A 22,378-nucleotide genomic window follows, 5' to 3' on the forward strand; every position below is an offset into this window, starting at 1 on the left:
TAAGGTCTAAACTTTTTCATCTGTCAGCAATAGGGAAACAACAGTCCAAATTATCTTTGTAGATAAGTACAGTGTTTATTACAGGGTAATAAGAGAATGTTACGAACAACCTGATATATTTTTAAAATTGGGCTTGCAGTTAAAAACCTTCTCACAAAGAAAATTCCAGGCCCAGATGACTTCTCTGGTAATACTACCATTTAAGGAAAAGAACTGAGGTGGAGAAAATACTTCCCAAGTCATTTTAAGAGGCAAGCATTACCCTGATACAAAAAGCGGACAGACTGTACAAGGAAATTCTGAGCCAAATTCTGAGCAAAATTTTTAGCAAATCAAATCCAACAATCTATGAGACGGATAATACATCACTGTCAAATGGGGTTTGTCCCAGGAATACAAGGGTGGTTTAAAATTTGAATAATAGTGAAGTTCACCACCTTAACCAACTTCTGGAAAATTCTTATAATACTCTCAAAAGACACAGAAAAAGCATTTGACAAAATCCAACATCCATTCCTGATAAAAACTCTCGGAAAATTAGGAATAGAGGGAACTCCTAAACATGATAAAGGGCAGGTAGGAAAAACCTATAGTTAATATACTTAATGAGGAAGGACTGAATCCTTTCCTCCTTACATGAGGACAAGACAAAGATGTCTGCTCTTATCACTTCTATTTAGCATTGTACCAGAAGTCCTAGACAATATTATAAGGCAAGAAAAAGAAAGAAGGAATTCAAATCAGAAAGGAGATATAAAACTGTCATTACATGTAGACAGCAAGATTAACTATGTAGAAAATCCAACAGCACCTACAAAAGTTACCAGAACTAATAAGTGAGTTAAGCAAAGTTGCAGAATACAAGCCCAATATACAAAGCAATCAACTGTATTACAAAGTATTAGCTGTAGGCAATCAGATATTGAAAATTTTCTTAAAATGCCATTTATAATAGTGTCAGAAAAAGAGAAAGAGTTAGGGATAAATCTCAGCCCCGATGCTGAAAAAAATATCAACTGCGAATTAAGAAACTAGAATCCAGTCTGACTTGTGTTGTAACCTTGAACAAGTCCCTTCTCTCCTCTGGGCCCTTTTCCTAATCTGTACGATCACAGTATTGAATTAGATCAGCGGCTGCTCATTTTCCTAAATCATGTACACTTATGAAAATTTTATAAAAGTCATGGAATCTATTCCAGGAAAAAGGTTTGTATAAAAATTGAGGTGAGTTCATGGATCCCATGGAGATCTATCTACAACCCCTCACCCCCATTAAGAGCATATGGACCACATAATCTCTTCGAAACCTTTGCCAGTTCTCACATCCTGAGGTTCTAATACTTTTAGAAATCTACTTGGTCCTACAACTGGTAGCTCAGAAAGAAAAAAAAAAAAACAAATCTATGTAGAAAAAAATGCTTATGACACCCTAATTGCCATCAATCCCCCACATACAGTACTGACCAGTTTGATGGAGGTGGGGTTCTCCACAACTGAGTAGGCAGGCAGAGGCAACATGATGAACTGTGTGGCTGGTGCAGAGGAGCTACTCTCACTGGAATCCTATGGGCAACGAAGAGGACAGTTTCACTGAAACAGAGTAAACACCCAGGCCACTCGACACTGGAAGACTGGATTAAGTTTAATAACAGACAGTGTACTCATCCCAGTGTGCTTATCAAAAGGAATGAATTTGTGATGATCTCAAAAAGTTTAATTAAGAACAAAGAGAAAACTATTACCACAGGAAATGTGCTATCTTTATTTTACAGATGAGAAAACTGAGATTCTAAGAGATTTAGGACTTCAAAGATCACATAAGCAGTTAGTGAGAGAATCCAATTCTAACCCTTTCAAGAGTTCTTAGCACCCTATTTACCTGCTTTAAACAGGCTAGTGGTGGCCAGGTGCAGTGGCTCACGCCTGTAATCCCAGCATTTTGGGAGGCTGAGGCGGGTGGATCACCTGAGGTCAGGAGTTCAAGACCAGCCTGGCCAACGTGGTGAAGCCCTGTCTCTACCAAAAAAAAAAATACAAAAATTAGCCGGGCGTGGCGGTACATGCTTGTAATCTCAGCTACTTGGAGGCCAAGGCAGGAGAATCGCTTGAACCCAGGAGGCGGAGGTTGCAGTGAGCTAAGATCTCGCCACTGTATTCCAGCCTGGGCAACAAGAGCAAAACTCCATCTCAAAAAACAACAACAAAAACAGGCTAGTTGCACGCTTCATTATCATAAACAGCACTGAGGCAACAAATAAGGATTTAGACTTGGGACAGATTGCAGGGGTACTTGTTCTCTCTGCTCAGGCCATAAGGGCTACAGCAAGCTGGTCCTCTCAGCTTGAACAGAAAGATTCCCATTGCTGAGAATGCTATCCTCTCCAAGGTTATAGAGGGCAGGTTATATATTATACTACGGCAGGGTAGCAGTTTCTCTCCACTTCCACTTTTAGGAGATAAGGTTGTTGGGATCGCTAAAAGTGCTGCTTTCCCTTCAGCTGAGAATGACACTTAGGCCACTGTGGAAACTTGCTTCTTTCTCAGATATGAGTCCCATCTACCTGGCCTTGAAGATAACCTTTGTCTTCCTACCCCATCTGAACCCAGGAAGACTTTGGTACAGGTCTTGTGTGAAAATTCTTGTACACTGTTCAAGGTGCCATTGTTTGCTGAAATAAGTCTTCAGGGAGCCAGTGTGGTGCCACAAGCCTATAATCCTGGCTACTTGGGAGGCTGAGGCAGGAGGACTGCTTAAGCCCAGGAATGCAAGACCAGCTTGGGCAACAGAGTGACATCCCATTTCAAGAAAAGGAAGCAGTCTTCAGAAAACAAAATCCTGATTGATACTAAATTGCCTAACAGATCCTAGCTTTGACTCATCGATAACTCAAATACAATTTGCAGCTTTCTTGCTAATATAGTTTATGAACTATCTCACGTAAAGAAAATTCTGGCTAAGCTGGGCAAAGAGTTGGTAAGAGTGCCTGAGAAATTCCAAAGAACTCTGGAGTGAGCGCAGGGGCAAGAAACATTCAAGAGAACTGCAGTATCAGTAGAAGCGCCACATCAGCACTCTTGATTGCCACTGCTCTGGAATCACACTGCATGGTGCTAGCTGCCCTTTAAGTAACTCTAGACAAAGCCAAAGACACCAGTACCAAAGCCACTTACCCTCATGACTGTTACCACTGATACACTCTCTCCAACCTGGGGGTGGGGCACAGCCAGGCTTCCAGTGGGGAGGTCTGCTGAGCCATTCACCAAGGTCTCTTCAATTACCAGGCTTGTCTGGTAAGGTTGGTGGCTCTCTCCTACTTCCAGGGAAGCATCCTCTAGGAGCACATCCTGGTTGAGGATCTCTGAGGTGGCAATCTCCTGTACAGCACCTGACTGGGTAAGGGCTCCCACCTCCTCAGCCAGGGCCTCCACAGCCAGGCACTGCTCTGCCATGCCTGCATGGCTGGGCACTGTCTCCGGGGCAGTGTTGGACACAAGAGGAGGTCCTTTCGGGGACATCCGGTTCTGAGCCACACATAGCTCTAGCTGAGGGCAGCTCCGGTCCTCCTGCAGGCTGCTCTTGGGGATGATGATATAATCTGAGCGTGGGAGGATCTTGCGGAAACCTGGGATGTCCGGAACCACAGCAGTCAGTGCAGAGAGCTTAGAGTTCTGAGGATGAGGAAGCCAGGAAGGGGGAGACAAGCAAAGATAAATGGACTAAGACCATGTGGAGATATATACATACATACATATATATATATGTATGTAAGGTCTTTTTTTTCCCACCCTGCAAAAGGGACTGGAAAAACTCTACTCTCTTGACCTAATTCAGATAAGGTCAGCCCCTGTCAACAGCAGTGTCATCTTCATTTGAATCACACTTTAGCCAATGTAGCTTATTCACTCAATCACACGGGAAACAGCATGAACTCAACTCTGGAAATGGCACTGGTCTTGCCATATGAAACTGTGAGCTGGAACCTGAGGTCTGGCATAGCCTTGAGCAAATCCTTTCCCCTCCTGAGGCCTCAGCTGCCCCATCTGTAAAACAAGGGAGCTGAATCTGGCAATTTATGAGTTCCTTTTGAGCTCTGACACTTTAGGATTCCAAAGTAGCATAAGATTCAAACCTTAGAATGTATAACGCTCAATAAAAACCCAAAGAGCATAAAATACAAGTTAACAGGCTAAGATGAAACTCAAGGCAGCAAGTAAGCATTCTGACCTCACTGGTTTTCCCCAGACTTACAAAGAAGATGAACAGATTACAAAGCTAAGGGGCTTCATGAGAAGCCTTCATGAGAGAAAGTATATATAGAAGGGGTTATGTGATAAGGTCCTGAATACACTAAGGAAAAAAATGTGAATACTAACAATGACCCAATACCTTCAGGTTTAGAAAATGTTTTCAAACACATTATCTGATGTTATCTTAAAAACAACACTATTATGTTAGATAAGATTATTATTCCCATTTAACAAATGAGAAAATTTAGGATAAAACTCAAGGAGGTAAACTTTCCCTAAACACAAAATTAGTAAGCAGTAGAGCTGGGACTCCAGGCCAGGTCTTCTAAGTATCAAGGCCAGGTACTGAAAAGCACAGCCCTGAATGGCTAATTGGCACCAAGAAAAAGTAATTTATGTTTTATTTTTTCAATTTAAAGGCACCCAATAAGGAAAACAGAAAAGTTCAAAGTGAACAGATAAGTGAGACCTGAAATTAAACAGAACAAAAAAATAATTTCAGAAGTATCTTTTAAAAGGAACACTAAAGTCAACTACAAAAGGATTCTTCAATAAATCAAAAGCAAGACGTCGATGAGACTACTTAAGGCATAAAGGAAGCACTCAGAAATGAAAAGTTAAAAGCAGCACTCAGACGAAACATAAAAGCAGATGGACTGAATCTTTTATGGAGCCTTTATTGGAGAGGTAATGGGGAAATGGCATTCTCAAGCCAACTTTTGAAGCAGCCATGTTAGGAGAATAAGACTAAATGGTGGCAAATACACATAGGATGGTCTGGACTTAACAAATCCAAGTACAAAGAAACCTGGAAGGCCTGAATGATATTCATTTTATAGACCAGAAGGCATAAAACTGGAACCTGCACTTGGCAAGAGACCTGAAGGGCTGCTGAGGAAGACAGCCTGCCACAGGGCTCTGACAGGCTCCTAAGGTATGAAGACACTGAGTGTCTTCCCATCACACCAGGCAGTCTGGGAGACGTCAAACACAGCACATAAAGCTTCACTCAGTCTTGGTACATTTCAGGTACTCAATAAATGCCACTTTTCCTTATTATATGGTTACTGAATGTTTAATCTACTAAAGGGCAATATTTATTATGTCAGTATTATCAAGAATTCAGCTAGGTGATTTACATTACCTATTTTAAACATTACGAGAAGAGACTATTGCCATTTTACAGATGAGGAGACCAAGACTCAAAAGTTACAATGGTCACTCAGCTATTATCAGAACTAACCTATTCATGTTCTTGGTGGCAGCAGTAGAGATAGTGGTAGATATAAATAAGCATGTAAATAAGGAAGAATCATTGCAGACGATTTAAATTTTTTTAAAGTCTTGATAATGAATTACATTAGTGTATAGTTTTAAAAACCAAATCACTCCAGGATTACATAGGATTTTCTTTATCATGCACAGAAAGATTGTGCATGATAAAGAAAGATTGTGTTGATTTTGTGTGTGTGTGTGTATGAAACAGAGTCTCACTCTGTTGCCCAGGCTAGAGTGCAATGGCACAATCACCGCTCACTGCAACCTCGACTTCCCGGGCTCAAGTGATCCTTCCACATCAGCTTCTTGAGTGGCTGGGACTACAGGTGCGTGCCACCACGCCTGGCTAATCTTTCCCCGCTCCCCCCCGCTTTTTTTCGTAGAGGTAGAGTTTCGCCATCTTGCCCAGGCTAGTCTTAAACTTCTGGGCTCAAGTGATCCTCCCACCTCAGCCTATTAAAGTGCTGGGTTTACAGGTATGAGCTACCACACCCAGCCTAGATTGCTGATTTTATTACAGAAAGGAAACCGAAGGGAGTAGATAAACTTTTCTTAGACTTCATCATCCACTACAGGGATTATTTCCCAGATTCACTGTTAATAAACAAATCACCTAGAGGAGGGAGCACAGAGTAGCATCTCCAAGCCTATAGGTAAGACAAAGCTCTCCCAGAAAGAAGAATGCCAGGCCAATAAGCACAAAATAATTTAAACGGCAGTAGCAGACGGGCTCCAACAAGGGAAAATAAAACCTGTTCTGCTATAACATAGTTGTTGCTGTTGCTCTACACCACCAAAACAGAAGTTACAGACAATTGCTTCTATTGAAATAAGGAGTTAAGGTTAAAAGGTTCCAGTCTTCAACAGCAAGGTTATTCTTCCTGCAGGAATTTCAGTTTAAAAAAACAGCAGTGTATGCCATGACAGGGATACTCTCAAAAAAACAAAAACCCAGCAGTTTAAATAGCTGTCAGTGTGTTTTGTTATTGTGAACTAGAAATAAGAAAATGCTGACAGACATAAATCTAAATGCTTCCTTGTTAGTCCTTTAACCCAAGCACCCAAAGCCTCGGTCTTCTCCACCATCTTTGGCTTTACTGGCATTTTTGCTTTTAGCATAATTTCCAACCACCAGTGCTAACAAAATAATATGGTACTGTATTACACAAGCAGCTCTATCTACCTCTAAACATGCAAGCCTTATTCCTGATTATAACTGATAGCAATTAGTACAACACACTACATTCAATCTGTAATATGAAAACTCAGGGCGTAGGAGAAAAGCCCTATATAAACTACTATATTAAGGTTACTACATTAAAGCTATTATATTATAGTAACTACAAAGGGCTCCAAGTTACACTACAATTTAGAAAAGGAACCTAAGGCTCACTGTAGAAAACACAAAAAATGTCAGCTCCACGTATTGCTGCAACCGAAGAGGACAAGAGAGTGCAGGGCATCATCAAAATGGAAACAAGCAAGCTCAGAGTCAAGAAGAACAAAATGATGAAAGTTTCCCCCAAAAAAGAAAAGGAAACAGAACAAGGGGCTTCGTTTCCCTAAGGCCTTCATCACTGAACCAGTGGAAAAAATAGCTGAAAAAAAAAAATTACTTACAGGATCCAAACCTTCCTTCTCTAGTTTGGCTTTCTCCAAGTAGTAACTCCTCTCGGCCACGCTGAGAAGCCTCCAACTCTCACTAATCTTCTTATTGATCTCAGACTGGGGGAGGTGGGGGAGCTCCTGCTGCACTTTCAGGTAGATGTCGTAATAGTACAGGAGGTAAGCAGACCTGAGGAAGCAATGACTTCTTCAGGCTTTCCATCATTCAACCAGTAAGTACTACTATGCTAAGGTATGGGCAGTCAAGAGGTTGATAAAACCCAGCTTCTCATTTCTAAGCATTTATCTAAATAGGGACTGAAAGTGAAGCAAAGCAACATTTAAATAACATCCTCAGATGGTGTTATAATAAGTTATAATCTTATTCCTGATTATAACTGATAGCTGTCAGTACAACACAAATTATATTACATTCAGTTTGTAATACAAAAACTCATGGTATAGGAGAAATGCCTATATAAGCTACCATATTAAAGTTACTACATTAGAGCCAGTATATTACAGTCAGGAGTAACTATCCAGGAAGATAAGGGGCTCCAAGGGAGTAGGGGAAAATGAATGGTAAAGATAGCAAGTGGCTGTTTTCTCTTCAGAAACCTGGAGGCAAAGGCTCATTTGACTGGCTTTCCTAAAGATCATCTTTTGTGCAGGAATGATTTTAAACCCAACAGAAGCAAAGAAAGATACAGGTGTCCTGTCCTGTCATTCCACTCTCAGGGAAAGCTTCCTCAAGGGGCTGGTTATCACTCATACTCTGTACTCCTCTACGCAGCCTTTGGTCACCATCCTGGTCAATAGCACCTCCCCATGGATGAGAGAGGGAAGCAAGCAGACCAATCAAAATGACCAATGCTGGTAGTTTCAGCAAGTTTGAGGTATTCGCAGTCAACAGTGAAATTAGAGCTACAATTTGGATATTCTGTACAGATGTAATTGGTATTATTTCTTTTTGTGTGGTTTTTTTCTTTTTTCTTTTTTGAGATAGAGTTTTGTTCTTGTTGCCCAGGCTGTAGAGCAATGGCACAATCTTGGCTCACCGCAACCTCTGCCTCCCAGGTTCAACTGATTCTCTTGCCTCAGCCTCCCAAGTAGCTGGGATTACAGGCGTGCACCACTACGCCTGGCTAATTTTATATTTTTAGTAGAGACGGGGTTTCTCCATGTTGGTCAGGCTAGTCTTGAACTCCTGACCTCAAGTGATCCACCCGTCTCGGCCTTCCAAAATGCTGGGATTACAGGCATGAACCGTCACACCCAGCCTTATTTCTAATTTTGTAATTTTATTAATGCATTGTTTTAAATGTTTAAATAACAACAATGGCATAATAATAAATAATGTAGCTCTTTTGTACCTAGCTTCTACCATCAGTATGGTACAATTTCTTGTGACAACTTGAAAACAAAAGCAAAGTCTAGTCAGTAATAGCAATGCTGGCAGAAATCCCTTCACTTCCCACTCCCCATCCCTCGACCCGGGACTTCAATAATAACATTCTTTTTCAAAGAGTCTTAAAAGTTTTCCTCAATGCAGCTCTCCAAGCAACTTCTGTTTATAAATGCTAGCCGCAACCAAATTGTATTGGCTAACCTGGGTTTCTTGGCCTTCTCTCCATGTATTTTATACTTTTTCTTCTTCTTGGGTGGCCCAGGAGAGGTGTAACAATAGGCTTCCTCAATTTCCTCCATCACGACAGTTACCTCAGTACCATCATATGATGCGTCCATGGCTAAAGGAAAGGAAAGTCAAAATAAAGTTTCCAGAATTTACCCTAAGAGGGACAGCAGTTTCCTGATCAAATAACTCCTTACCTCTGCCAGTGCCTTAAGGCTTAGACATTTCCCAAACCCAATATATCCTAAGAGGCACCTGGGTTGGTTGGTTAACATACAGATTCCAGAGCTCCACTTCAGCCCTTCTGAATCAGAATCCCCAAGGGTATGGAAATCCACATGCTTAACAAATGCCTCAGGTAATTCCTTAGACCGGGCAAATTTGTGACCACTGACTTAGAAAGACTTCACTTATATTCACGGGATACAGTACCCACCCACCCCTTTTACGCAAAGATTTATTAGCCCCAAATTATGACAATTCTATACGGAAATAGGTGAAAAGAATGCTTGACCAGAAATCAGAAGTTCTGGCCCATTCCTCCTATGTTTCATCAACTTAAGCAAATGCCTTCATTGATTCACTCAAACATGTAGTAAGGGTCTGTATGTAAGAGATTTCTTTACACTCTGCCAGCTTGTGCAATTTTGGGCAGGTCTTTTAGCTGCTTTTTGTTCAGCTTTCTCCCTCTCATGTATAAAAAAAGAGATGTCTCACCTACCTTCTCACAGATTTATAGTGATAGGACTCAAAGGATACAACAGACACAACTCTATTTAAAAATAATTGGCTGGGCGCAGTGGCTCACGTCTATAATCCCAGTACTTTGGGAGACTGAGATGGGAGGATTGCTCGAGGTCAGGAGTTTTGAGGCCAGCCTGGTCAATATAGTGAGACCCCATCTCTATTTAAAAAATAAAAATCTTTTTTAATTAAAAAAAAAAGAAAATAGTCAAGTGCTATACAAACAAAAAGGGTTTTTTTTTTCTTTCTTTTTTTTTTGGAGACAGGATCTCATTCTGTTGCTGGAGTACAGTGGCACACTCTGGGCTCACTACAGCCTCAACCTCCTGGGCTCAAGCAATCCTTCCACCTCAGCCTCCTGAGTAGCTGGGACTATAGGTGATGTCACCACGCCCAGCTAATTTTTTGTATTTTTTGGAGAGATGGGGTTTTGCCATATTGGCCAGGCTGGTCTCAAAATCCTGGACTCAGGCGATCTGCCCACCTTGGCCTCTCAAACTGTTGGTATTACAGGCATGAGTGGGATTACACTGCACCCAGCTGGGTTCATTCCTAAAGTCAGGTAATTGGCAGGCAGGAAAAAAAAAATGAAAGAGTTCATTAAGTTTTTTTTTTAAATTTTATATAATTTTAAAAATAATAATAGAGATGAGCTCTCGCTATGTTGTCCAGGCTGGTCTTGAACTCCTGGGCTCAAGCGATCCTCTTACCTCAGCCTCCCAAAATGCTGTAATTACAAGCGTGAGCCACCATATCTGGCCTCTGTTAAAGACTATTATCTGTGTCTGAGATGCTTAACAACCTTCCCAAGGCCACCAAGCCCAAACAGGGACTTGAGAGATAGATTTTCAATTAAAAAATCCAACTCCCTCGGCCTTCTTTCGTTATGCTACACTGCTACCCATCTCTACTGGCAACTCTCCAAACCAGCACTGTTCAATAAACTCTGATGATGGAAATGTCCTACATCTGTGCTGTCAAACATAGTAGCCACCAGCCACATATGGCTATCGAGCACTTGAAATATGGCCAGTGCGGGCTGGGCGCGGTGGCTTACGCCTGTAATTCCAGCACTTTGGGAGGCCGAGGCAAGCAGATTACGAGGTCAGGAGATTGAGACCATTCTGGCTAACACGGTGAAACCCCGTCTCTACTAAAAATGCAAAAAATTAACCGGGCGTGCTGACTTGAAATATGGCTAGTGCGGGCTCAGCGCGGTGGCTCACGCCTGTAATTCCAGCACTTTGGGAGGCCGAGGCAAGCAGATCACGAGGTCAGGAGATCGAGACCATCCTGGCTAACATGGTGAAACCCCGTCTCTACTAAAAATGCAAAAAATTAGCCGGGCGTGCTGGTGAGCGCCTGTAGTCCCAGCTACTCTGAAGGCTGAGGCAGGAGAATGGTGTGAATTGGAAGGCGGAGCTTGCAGTGAGCCGAGATTGTGCCACTGGACTCTAGCCTGGGCGACAGAGCAAGACTCCATCTCAAAAGAAAAAAAAAAGAAACATGGCTAGTGTTACTGAAGAATTGAATTAGTTTTAATTTTAAATGTATTTATTTTTAAGACAGGGTCTCACTCTGTCCCCTGGGCTGGAGTGCAGTGATGCGATCTTGTCTCACTGCAGCCTCCACCTCCCAGGCTCAAGAAATCTTCCCACCTTGGCCTCCCAAGTAGCTGGGACTACACATGTGCACCACCACGTCTGGCAAATTTTCAAATGTTTGTAGAGATGAGATCTCACTATATTATCCAAGCTGCTCTCAAACTCCTAGGCTCAAGCAATCCTCCTGCCTTGGCCTCCCAAAGTGCTGGGATTACAGGCATGAGACACCATCACACCTGGCCAATTGTAATTAATTTAAATAGCAACATAGGCTAGGAGCTAGAGACAGCACAGTCATCTCACCAACCAATATCAGCTCTCTGGTGCTGGGCTAACAAACAGAGAATCTACTAACAGCTTTTATGTCTAGGAAAAGAGGCATAAAAAAACTTAATAACTACTTCAAGAAGAGTTAGCTTTTTTTGTAGCCAAGTTCTAAATTGGAGTTTTACCACAAGTCTCAATCCTTGGAGCGAGAAAGGCTCACAGAAACCACTTGAATTTTGCAAGAGGGAAATAACATAGTTGCCCCTGAAAATCTGTCAGGAGGAAATTTAGAATTATGTGAAGAGGCAGCTGTGGTGGTAAATATGGGACTGATACATGCAGTACAAAGCCCATTCACCTCTCAATTAGACCTCACTCCACAAATAAGGCGTAATGAGCACTGCATGTGGAGTCAAGAGACCTAAACGCTAACCTTATGATCCCAGAGAAGTCTATTCCACAACCTAAATTTCAACTGTTTCTACTGTGAGAAGAGGATGAACCTAGTGGCTCCTAATCTTTTGGAGGCAAGAATTCTTTTCACAATGTTGCAAAAGCAAAACAAACAAACAAACAAACAAACAAACAAAAACTATCCTAGAAAATGCAGACACACTGTATTTCACCTATAGTTTTAAGGATATACCCCAGGTTAAGCACACATTTTTCTTAAGGTTCTTCCTAGTTCTCTGTCATCTCTAAACGATTCCTCTTCCCATTAAAAACAAAAACTAAACTAACAAAGAAAAACAAAAAAAAAAAACCTACATTCTAACTGCCATAGTGCAACCCAGGAAGAGAACACAGTCTACAACTTGGCTGGGTAAACAATAGGCCAGTAAATGATAAGGGAAGCAGGAGTTCAAATCAAGGCTACGTGGGGACTGCTCTTTTTTGCCCTTAACTGACTTCTGGGCGGTTGAAACCCTTGTGGAGCAGGGCAGTAACTGCAGGAGAGCATCTGTAATGAATGGCATATAGGGTACTAAGCACTCTGAGCAAAACGGGTTAGGAAACAGTCATTACAACCACCTTGGGCTGAGGGCAGGAAGAGAACACCCTAGGGTTTTGTTTTACTACCCTCTTCTAAGCCTGGGTCCAAGTTTGTTATCAGACTGGAGGCCGCAGTATAGCAATGCAAAAAAAGGCAGGACAATACAAAGGTTAAAAACGAAAGGCTCTGGAGGACAGAAAATCCGGGTTCTAGTGCAGGCTACACAGTCGCACCAGCACGCGGCCCTATGACCTTAAGCAGTCTACTTACCCTAAGTCTCCGTTATTTCATCTGTAAAATACAGTTAAGGTCAATACTTGAAATATGCGAGACACTTTCTCTGTCCCATCACATCCTCCTTGGAATCTCACGAGATGGCCTTTGAGGGCTCAGCCATGGGCCACAGTTTGACTCTGGGCTAGCTTCTTTCCCTCATTTTGGGTCATGAATGAAGCAAGAGCCAAACGAGACAAAGTATTGGTCAAGCTAAGACGTCTGGGACATCCGAATGTCCCATACGGATTGCGGAAGGAGGACACTAAGGTTCAGTGGCCCTACTTTGTGGAAGAGTCAGTCGAGGCTCAGAGAGCCGCAGCAGCCAACTCGAGGTCGCCCAGCGGCTCGGCGCGACCCTCGAAGGCGGGACTTACCCGGAGGAGCGTGCAAGCCGCGCCGCTCACATTCCCGGAGGCGCTCGGCTCGGGGGCTCGACGAGGTCCCTGGCTGGCGCACTCGCGCTCCCCGCTGTCGGCGAGAGGCGGCTCCAGTCGTGACAGCAGCAACAAGGAAGTGGAGGCGAGGGCTCGCGCGCGCATCCCGGGGGCTGGAGGAGCCCCGGCCCCGCGGCCCCGCCCGGCGACACACGGCGCGGAGTCGCGACAGCCCCCCTCGCTTCCCCTCCTCGGAGTCGCGATATGGAGTCGTGAAGGGCAAGTGTAGGAGCACAGGTTCGCTCCGCAGGCTCCTCACCGATGCCTGCCGAGGGCCCCGGGGGTCAAGCCCCGGGGAGCTCGAGGAAGACAGCAGGTACACAGTCGTCACCGAGGGACCGGTTTGGCCGCTGAGCAGCAGCACACCACGGATCGCCAGGGAGACCCGTCCCGGCTGCCCTCGCGGCGCACCGGAAGCGGTCGGCGGCGCGTGACTGCGTGCGACCCCTCGCGCAAGCGCAACAGCCCAGCCGTAGCTTGGGGGCGGACCCATACGAAATACTCAAAGGCTTGGAGGGGGGTCTATTAAGGTGAAAGGACTGCTTCCGGCCAGAGGTCCCGGGCAGAGGAGGAAGCTGTGGTTGCCGGCGGTGGGGCACCCCGGCCGCTCAGCCCCTGAGCACTGCTGGGGGCGTTCAGGTAACAGGGGCGGGGCTGTGCTGAGCGTGAGGGATCTAGACCCCGCCTCACCTCTCAGAGCCACGTCGGGCGCTGGGAAGCCTACAATACCACCCTCTCCTCCGCACGACGTTCAAGGCCTGACTTCTGCCTGCCCCGTCTTTCCCTCTCATTCAAGATCGGGTTCATACGTAGTGCCGCATCAAGTAGCGCCTTCATCACTCCAGTGATCTGCCCTCAATCCGTCTCTCCCACTGGCCCACGAATAGTGGTGGTAGTGAGTTCCTGGAGTGACTTATGCTGAGCTCAGTGACCGTGTGGAGAGCCTTCGTAAGTCAAATAGGGATTGGATTGGATTGACAATCCAATCCTTTCTCTCCAGTGTCACAGGTTATCCACATTTGTACGAGTGCCCGCACAACTCTCACTGTATTGCAAATGTGTTTCCAATCTGTCTACTTCTGTCCATCTACCGCCGTCACCAACCTTCTAGCCACCATCATCTCCTGCCTGGACTGATGTAGTTCTCCCCACATCCCTTCTACAGTCTGTTCTCCACGAAGCAGTCAGATTGATCATTTTGCCCTGTCTGAGCAAGTCACTCCCTGCTTAAAACCCTCCAGTGTCTTATTCACTTAAAATAAAATTCAGACGACTTAGCTTGACCAAGACTTTGATTTGGTTCTCGCTTTATTCTCTTTCTATGTCTCCTCTCAATATTAGTAGTTCCCAGAACCAGCTATATAGCACTCTGTAGTGTTTGGAGTGCTAGCTTTGTTGTGAGCCTCCCTGGGTTTGAATCCCAGCCCTGCCACAGGTAAGCAATATTAACCATGTAAAGTGCTTAACAAATTACGTTTACGCAGTAGATCCTCCCACCTCAGTAAATGGCACCATCATCCGCTGGATTGCTCAGTGCTCAAACCAGAAACCTGGGCGTTATCCTTGATTCCTCCTTCACCTCACATCCGGTCCATGACAGGGCTTGCAAAAACATAGCCCCAAACTGACTACTACTCACCATCTCGCTATTACTACTCTTATCCAAGCCACCATTATCTAGTGTGGACTCCTGCTTTTTTCTCTAATACCCTTCTATTCTTTACATGGCAGCTATCTCTCCTCTCTTAAAATCCTTCAGTAGCTTCCTATTGCATTCAAATTAACATCCAAACTATATATGGCCTACCGGGCTAGCCTGCTTTTATATTCAGATTTAGGGCCATCTCTTAGGAAAATCAACTTTACCCATTAGGTTCCCTACCCTGCAACCAAAAGACTGAATTGTAAATCTGATCATGTCATTCCAAAAAAACAAAACCAAAAAACCGTCAAAAGTCTCTTAATGCCCCAAATGCAAGCTAGAATCCTAACTAGGACTTCCTGTGATTTGGTCCTTGCTTTCTTCTCCGAGGACTTCTTTGTTCCTGACAAGGACATTCTATTTTCTATAGCATTTCATCGCCTTTCATATTAAATATTTCCTTTCATCTCGTGAGTTCCTATTTGTTTATTCTTTAAGGCCCACCATATTGTTCCCTCTTTGAAGTGCACTGCCATCCATGCCCCACTCCAGTTGATTATCTGCACTTTTATGTTCCAGTAGTACTCTGTAACCTCTGCTATAGTTTTCACATGCTCTAGTGTTTGTCTTCCCTGGTAGGCTCCTCAAAGGTGGGCACTATGCTCCATTCATCTCTGTATGGCTGGCATCAAGCATACTGCTTAATACATAGTACATGTCACGAATGGATGGATAATGTATGGAGGTGATAGTAAAAATCTACCCTTGAGAAGGGACAATCATAGCGTAAAGTCACAGCAGTTTCTCTTGTCCTTTGAGGATTCTCATGATAAAATGCCTACGAAGGCAATTACCCAAAATTGCTACTGCTGGATCATGTTTTGTTGGACCAGCCTGGGGCAGGGGGACTGTTAGTTTTAAATTCTGAATACTTCTAGACAGGATACACCACAACATTCTCCAAATACTTCAATCCCTGTTTCACTCACTTACACCACCATCCTGGCCCCTAAAGGCATTTGAGTTTGGAGTACCTATCTAGGGTCCAAGACTTACATCTGGAAGGACCTTAGGCATCATCTGGTCTTGTGGTTTGCAACCATGGGACTTTTCAAAAATATATTTAAAAAAGGAAAAAAAGAAAACAGGCCCAGAGAAGTACTATAACCTGCCCATCACTTCTGCCATAATCTGTCACTTAATTGGTCTCTTTGCCTCTTTGATCCATTTTCCACAAAACAGCCAAAGTGATCCTTTTAAAATGCCTGAAAACGTCAGCGGATCTCTGTTGCACTCAAAATACCAACTCTTTACCATGACATCTTTTTTTGTTTGTCTGAGATGGAGGCTCGCTCTTGCCAGGCTGGAGTGCAGCGGTGCGATCTTGGCCCACTGCAACCTCCGCCTCCTGGGTTCAAGCAATTCTCGTGCCTCTAACTCCCGAGTAGCTGGGATTACAGGCACGCACCACCACACCCAGCTAATTTTTGTAGTTTTAGTAGAGACAGGGTTTCATCATGTTGGCTAGGATGGTTTCGATCTCCTGACCTCATGATCTACCCACCTCAGCCTCCCAAAGTGCTGGGATTACAGGTGTGAGCTACCGCACCCAGCCTACCATGGCATCTTTGTCATATACTTGGCCACCCACCTTTGTCATATACTTGGATTCATGCAAATCTTTCAGTTCCCTGAATACCTCAAGCTATTTTTGGTTTTTTGTTTTTTTTTTTTTTTTTGAAACGGAGTCTTGCTCTTGTTGCCCAGGCTGGAGTGCAATGGCACGATCTCAGCTCACTGCAATCTCCACCTCCTGGGTTCAAGTGATTCTCCTGCCTCAGCCTCCCTAGTAGCTGGGATTACAGGCACCCACCACCACGCCAGGCTAATTTTTGTATTTTTAGTAGAGTTGGGGTTTTGCCATGTTGGCCAGCTGGTCTCAAACTCCTGACCTCAAGTGATCCGCCCACCTCGGCCTCCCAAAGTGCTGGGATTACAGTCATGAGCCACCGCGCCCGGCCTATTTTTGCTTTTGAGGTTTTGCTGATGCTATGTCTTTTGCTGGACAGCCGTTTCCCTATATTCTTGAAGATCTCAGCTTCAGTGCCATCTTAGTGAGGACACCCCTGACCACCCTTTGTATAGTAAGTAGATCTTCCTCTTTTATTCCTTGTCATAGTCTTTATTTCCTTTATAGCACATATCACCCTCTGTAATTATCTTGTTTACTTATTTATCTTTCCCACCACATTTTATATTTCATAAGAACAGAGACCTTGACTCTTTTGTTCATTACTGTACCCTTAAAGCTTGGCACCTATGAATATAAAATGAATGTATGGCTACCAGAAACATCTTCCCACAGTAAAAATCTTTCCAGGCAAGATGGTGGTAGAGCTTTGAAGATCTCATTTTGGTGGAATTTCAAGCAGGACCATGGCCTGGCAGAAATAGTAATCTGAGTTAAGAAATCTAAGCTGCATGAACCTGGGTAGGCCCCTTCCCAGGGCCCCAGTTTCTGCGTCCATCAAAGAAACTGGATAATAACTCGGAATGTATACAGCACAGTGCTATATGCAAAGTTCTTTCCCTGCCTATTTCAATCTGTTCTCATGGTAGGCAGAGCAAACATTGTTATTCCCATTTTTAAGGGCTTCAGAAAGTTTAAGTAAACTATATAATAAGATCCCTTCTGTTTCAAACATTCTGTGAGTCTTTATAAGTAGCCTCTACAAAAAGTCAGTAGCGTGAATCCTATCTTCTCTTTACTTTGACCATAAATTGTCGTTTCCTAATACGATTTGTGAAAACCTGAACCATCTTTTAGGGGAAATCCATTATCTTTGTTTCCTGATAGGTACTCCATTTTGTCTTCTCAGTTTGCCACACTTGTGGCAAAGCAAGCTGCGAGGAGGAACCAGACAGCCCTGTTAGTCGTGGCCAGCCCTCACTCCCTGGAAATGGCAAACAAGGGGAACAAGAAGCGTCGGCAGTTCTCTCTGGAAGAGAAAATGAAAGTTGTGGAAGCTGTAGACTCAGGCAAGAGGAAAGGTGACGTGGCAAAAGAATTTGGTATCACTCCCTCTACTTTATCTACATTCTTAAAGGATCGCACCAAATTTGAAAAAAAGGTACGGGAGGCATCCGTGGGACCCCAGCGGAAAAGGATGAGGAGCGCTCTTTATGATGACATTGATAAGGCTGTTTTTGCTTGGTTTCAAGAAATCCATGCCAAAAACATTCTTGTGACTGGTTCTGTCATTCGGAAAAAAGCACTAAACTTGGCCAACATGCTTGGCTATGACAATTTTCAAGCAAGTGTGGGCTGGCTGAACAGATTTAGAGATCGCCACGGAATTGCTTTGAAAGCAGTCTGTAGAGAAGATACTGACAGATTAATGAATGGTCTAGGAATAGATAAGGTTAACGAGTGGCATGCAGGGGAAATTATAAAACTGATTGCTGACTACAGCCCAGATGATATCTTTAATGCTGATGAGACAGGAGTGTTTTTCCAGTTGCTTCCCCAGCATACACTTGCTGCTAAAGGAGACCATTGTAGAGGGGGCAAGAAAGCAAAGCAGCGGTTGACAGCACTCTTTTGTTGCAATGCCTCAGGGACTGAAAAAATGAGACCATTGATCGTTGGTAGGTCAGCCAGCCCACGCTGCCTCAAGAACATCCATTCCCTCCCTTGTGATTACCGAGCCAACCAGTGGGCTTGGATGACAAGGGATCTGTTTAATGAGTGGCTGATGCAAGTGGATGCCAGGATGAAGAGGGCGGAACGCCGGATCCTCTTGCTGATCGACAACTGCTCTGCTCATAACATGCTTCCACGCTTGGAAAGGATTCAGGTTGGGTATCTGCCCTCCAACTGTACTGCTGTCCTGCAGCCACTGAATCTTGGCATAATTCACACCATGAAAGTACTATACCGGAGCCACCTTCTCAAACAGATCCTCCTCAAGCTGAGCAGCAGGGAGGATCAAGAAAAGGTGGACATCAAGCAGGCCATCGACATGATTGCTGCAGCATGGTGGTCAGTCAAGCCATCCACAGTGGTCAAATGTTGGCAGAAGGCAGGCATCATCCCTATGGAATTTGCAGAATGTGACATAGAATCAGCAGCCAGTGAACCAGACACTGCCATTGAAAAGTTGTGGCACACAGTGGCTATTGCCACCTGTGTCCCAAATGAAGTAAATTTCCAGGACTTTGTTACTGCAGATGATGATCTCATTATCTCTCAGGACACAGACACCATCCAGGGCATGGTGGCTGGCGAAAATACCAGTGAAGCAGGAAGTGAAGATGAAGGGGAGGTATCTTTACCAGAGCAACCAAAAGTCACCGTCACAGAAGCCATATCAAGTGTACAGAAACTTAGACAGTTCCTTTCCACTTGTGTAGACGTTCCTGATGCCATTTTTGGACAATTAAATGGCATAGATGAATATTTAATGAAAAGAGTGACACAAACCCTTGTTGATTCCAAAATTACAGATTTCCTCCAAACAAAGTAATGCAGGAATTTATTTCAGAAAATGTAGTTTACAAGAATAAAGATTTCTTCAGATAGGCTGTTGAGCCAATTTAAGTAAAGCAATATTATTATGACAATATTCCAGTACTCTGAAATAGCCAGGAAACTTCCTTGAATGGAATTTAACTAATACGTGTGTTGTCTTGTCTTGTCTTTTCTTTTTGGCTATCTCTGGTCCTTGATTCAAGATGTATTTTGATTTATCCAAGGGTTTCCAAACTTGTCTGCACATTAGGATCACTTGAGAATCCTTTAAAAATTCCAAAGCTCAGGCCATATCCCAGGCCTATTCAATCACAATCTTTGGTGATGGGTCACAGGCATTGGAAGTTTTGAAGCTCTCCAGGTGATTCCAATGTGCAGACAAGTTTGGAAACTGAACCAACCACAGGAACATCAAGTACACTATGGGCCTGGGTCCAGCTTCTTTCCAGTAAGTCTATCTCAGGGGCTTCCAAATCTAGCTCACATCAGAATCACTTGGAAGGCTTGTTAAAACCCAAGGCTGCTAGGCCCACCCCCAGAGTTTGATACAGTAGACCTCAGGTGGGACCCAGAAATGTGCATTTCTAACATTCTCAGCTGATGCAGTCCAGGCTCCATGCTTTGAAAACCACTAGTCTAGCTTTAGATAGGATATTGAGCCAATTTAAATAAAGCAATATACTGGTCTAGCTGAGTTCTAGAACTTCTGTCTTTAGCTGGCCATCTCAATACTCCCCCGCCACTAATTGTTAAAAAAAGAAACAACTGTTCTTACTCTAGAGCTCTTTCTCCTTTCCGTTGATTTGCCGGAAGCACTATAAGACTTTGTTTTTAAAGATGGGGTCTTGTTATATTGCATCCCAGGCAGGAATGCCGTGGCTATTCACAGGCATGATTATAACACATGTCTCTAACTCCTGGCCTCAAGCCATCCTCCCAAATAGATGGGACTACTGATGCATACTGCCACACTGGCCTTAGAAAATATTTTAATAGGCATTTCACAAATAGGGAGCTGGAGTACAAGGAAATACAGTGCATTTAAGACATAGGCTTGGCATGGTGGCTCATGCCTGTAATCCCAGCACTTTGGGAGGATCACTTGAGGCAAGGAGTTTGAGACCAGTTTGGCCAACACAGCGAGACCTCATCTCTAAAAAAAAAATTTAATAAGACATGGATACAACCAGGGAGGGAGGTTATAATAGTAGAGCATCCCGTTAATCAGAATCATGGGGGAGAACGTACAGCCCAGCATGACTCTCACTTTCCAGAAAGGGTGAGAGGAAGGTTCATTAGAGAGTTCATTAGACAGTGTATTTATTCCTAATAAGATAAATGTCAGTTGCATTTTCAGAAGTTTCACACAATACCTGCTAATGGTGTGGTGTCATTTTTCCCCCCTGCTTCAGGTTAATTTTTCTGGATATTTCAGAAACCCATAGCAATTCAGTGATTTTTCTTTCTATAATAGCTTAGTCAAAACAGATACAGCAGATAAATCATAGAAAATATTGCTTCCACATTAACAAAACAACAATCACTGAAGAACGGCAGATGTTTAAATAGATTCTTTTACCGCTCATTTTGGATATTTTTCTTTTAACAGACTAATACGATCATTTGAATTAAAAGTACTGTACATATTTTAAATTCTTAACATGTGAGAGAGGAAAACTCTTCTGGCTAAGCCCTGTGGTTATATTTCTTTGTCAGCTCCTTAATTGTTGTTATCATCCTCTGGTGTCAGGATTACTGCCATGGTATCTAATTCCTTCCCTCACCGTTCTCCCGCAGTGCATTCTGCACATATTGTTTGATCTATTGGCACCACACCATTTCCCCTGCCCAAGTGTCTGTAGTGGCTTTCAAATGCCTACAAAAAAACTATTTAGCTGAGATTTAGTATCCTCTATAGTTGACTACAACCTGCATTTCCAACTTGTTAGCTTGATACAATTCCGTGTACATTAATGCTCCCTGAAGAGGTCACTGTTTTCTCTCACTGTGTACTGACTTCTGCCTGTGTGCCTTGCCCAAATGACTCACCCTGTTCTCTACTAAGCTAGGCCTTACACATTCAAGAACTAACTGGAATCCTCTTTCTTCCAGGCTTTCTTGGAGACTCCAGCAACTACTCCACCTGTTTTCCCCTCATCTCTGAACTTCTTGTCTTTACCACTCAAACACTTAGATGTTTTCTAGATGTTCTCTGGCTCTTTAGACTGTAAGGTCCATGACAGCAGGGGTCAGTCAACCTTTATAATCTTAATGGTGCCTAGGACTGTGCTGGACACATCATAGGCACTTCAATAAACATTTGTGTATAAATTGATAGACACATATAATGTGTTGAAGCTATCTTATTTTTAAAGCTATATTAAGTGTTGATTCTACTAGAAATGGCTTGGAGATAAGGTAGGGTTTTACTCCATTTAAAAGGGCTTGCAAAATTTTTCCATGGAAATAGTTGCCTCAAATATAATTCCAATCCAGGCTATAATCTGTTCTTTGATAATGAATTATATAGAATATAATTGATAAGTATACAGAATATATACCATTTATAGTTGAACCCATGTCCCTCCACCAGAAAGTCATTCCAGGGTTTCTTTTGGCTTCCATTTATACACACAGGACTTTAGTATGAAAGGGCTTGTCTAAGTCCTTTGCATACAGTAGATGTTCAGTAAATATGTGCTTAAACTTGCTTTTTTTAAAAAACAAATTTAACATCCCTGGTCAGGCGTGGTGGCTCACACATCCCAGCACTTTGGGAAGTCGAGGGGGGCGAATCACCTGAGGTCAGGAGTTTGAGACTAGCCCGGCCAACATGGTGAAACCTTGTCTCTTCTAAAAATACAAAAATTAGCTGGGCATGGTGGTGGGTGCCTGTAATATCAGCTACTTGGTAGAGTGAGGCAGGAGAATCACTTGAATCCAGAGGTTGCCACTGCACTCCAGCCTGGGTGACAGAGTGAAACTCCATCTAAAATACTACTACTAATAATAAAAACAAATTTAACATTCTTGATTTACTTAATATGTCATGATTTAGATCCTGGAAGATGGAAATCATCCAAAAAAGAAAATTTTTGCAGTCCAGTTTACAAGGGCTAAAA

General features: G+C 43.4%; 2 protein-coding genes across 3 annotated transcripts in view; one reads left to right on the plus strand and one right to left on the minus strand.

The window, feature by feature from the left end:
- HMGXB3 (HMG box domain containing 3) overlaps positions 1-13,584 on the minus strand; it is a 52,624-nt gene extending 39,040 nt beyond the window's left edge. The window contains exons 1-5 of the mRNA XM_011985373.1: positions 13,024-13,584; positions 8,741-8,879; positions 7,147-7,321; positions 3,172-3,669; positions 1,465-1,563 (exon numbers count right to left, since the gene is read on the minus strand). Coding sequence (XP_011840763.1) covers positions 1,465-1,563; positions 3,172-3,669; positions 7,147-7,321; positions 8,741-8,879; positions 13,024-13,576 — 1,464 coding nt within the window. The 5' untranslated portion in view covers positions 13,577-13,584. The remainder of the gene's footprint in view (positions 1-1,464; positions 1,564-3,171; positions 3,670-7,146; positions 7,322-8,740; positions 8,880-13,023) is intronic.
- Positions 13,036-19,348, plus strand: TIGD6 (tigger transposable element derived 6). Of its 2 annotated transcripts, none has more exons than XM_011985371.1 (2): positions 13,036-13,722; positions 17,605-19,348. In XM_011985371.1, the coding sequence occupies exon 2, from the start codon at positions 17,686-17,688 to the stop codon at positions 19,249-19,251; it is 1,566 nt and encodes a 521-aa protein (XP_011840761.1). In that variant the 5' UTR covers positions 13,036-13,722; positions 17,605-17,685; the 3' UTR covers positions 19,252-19,348. The 2 variants fall into 2 exon arrangements, with proteins under 2 accessions (XP_011840761.1, XP_011840762.1); XM_011985372.1 differs by having other exon boundaries at positions 13,548-14,288.
- Positions 19,349-22,378: the final 3,030 nt, after the last annotated feature.

The sequence above is a fragment of the Mandrillus leucophaeus genome, unplaced genomic scaffold (assembly GCF_000951045.1).
Source record: "Mandrillus leucophaeus isolate KB7577 unplaced genomic scaffold, Mleu.le_1.0 Scaffold282, whole genome shotgun sequence".
In the NCBI taxonomy this organism is placed as follows: Eukaryota; Metazoa; Chordata; class Mammalia; order Primates; family Cercopithecidae; genus Mandrillus; species Mandrillus leucophaeus.

Excerpts from the sequence above, each read along its gene's own strand:
- TIGD6 (XM_011985371.1), top strand. The coding sequence starts at position 17,686 with ATGGCAAACAAGGGGAACAAGAAGCGTCGGCAGTTCTCTCTGGAAGAG.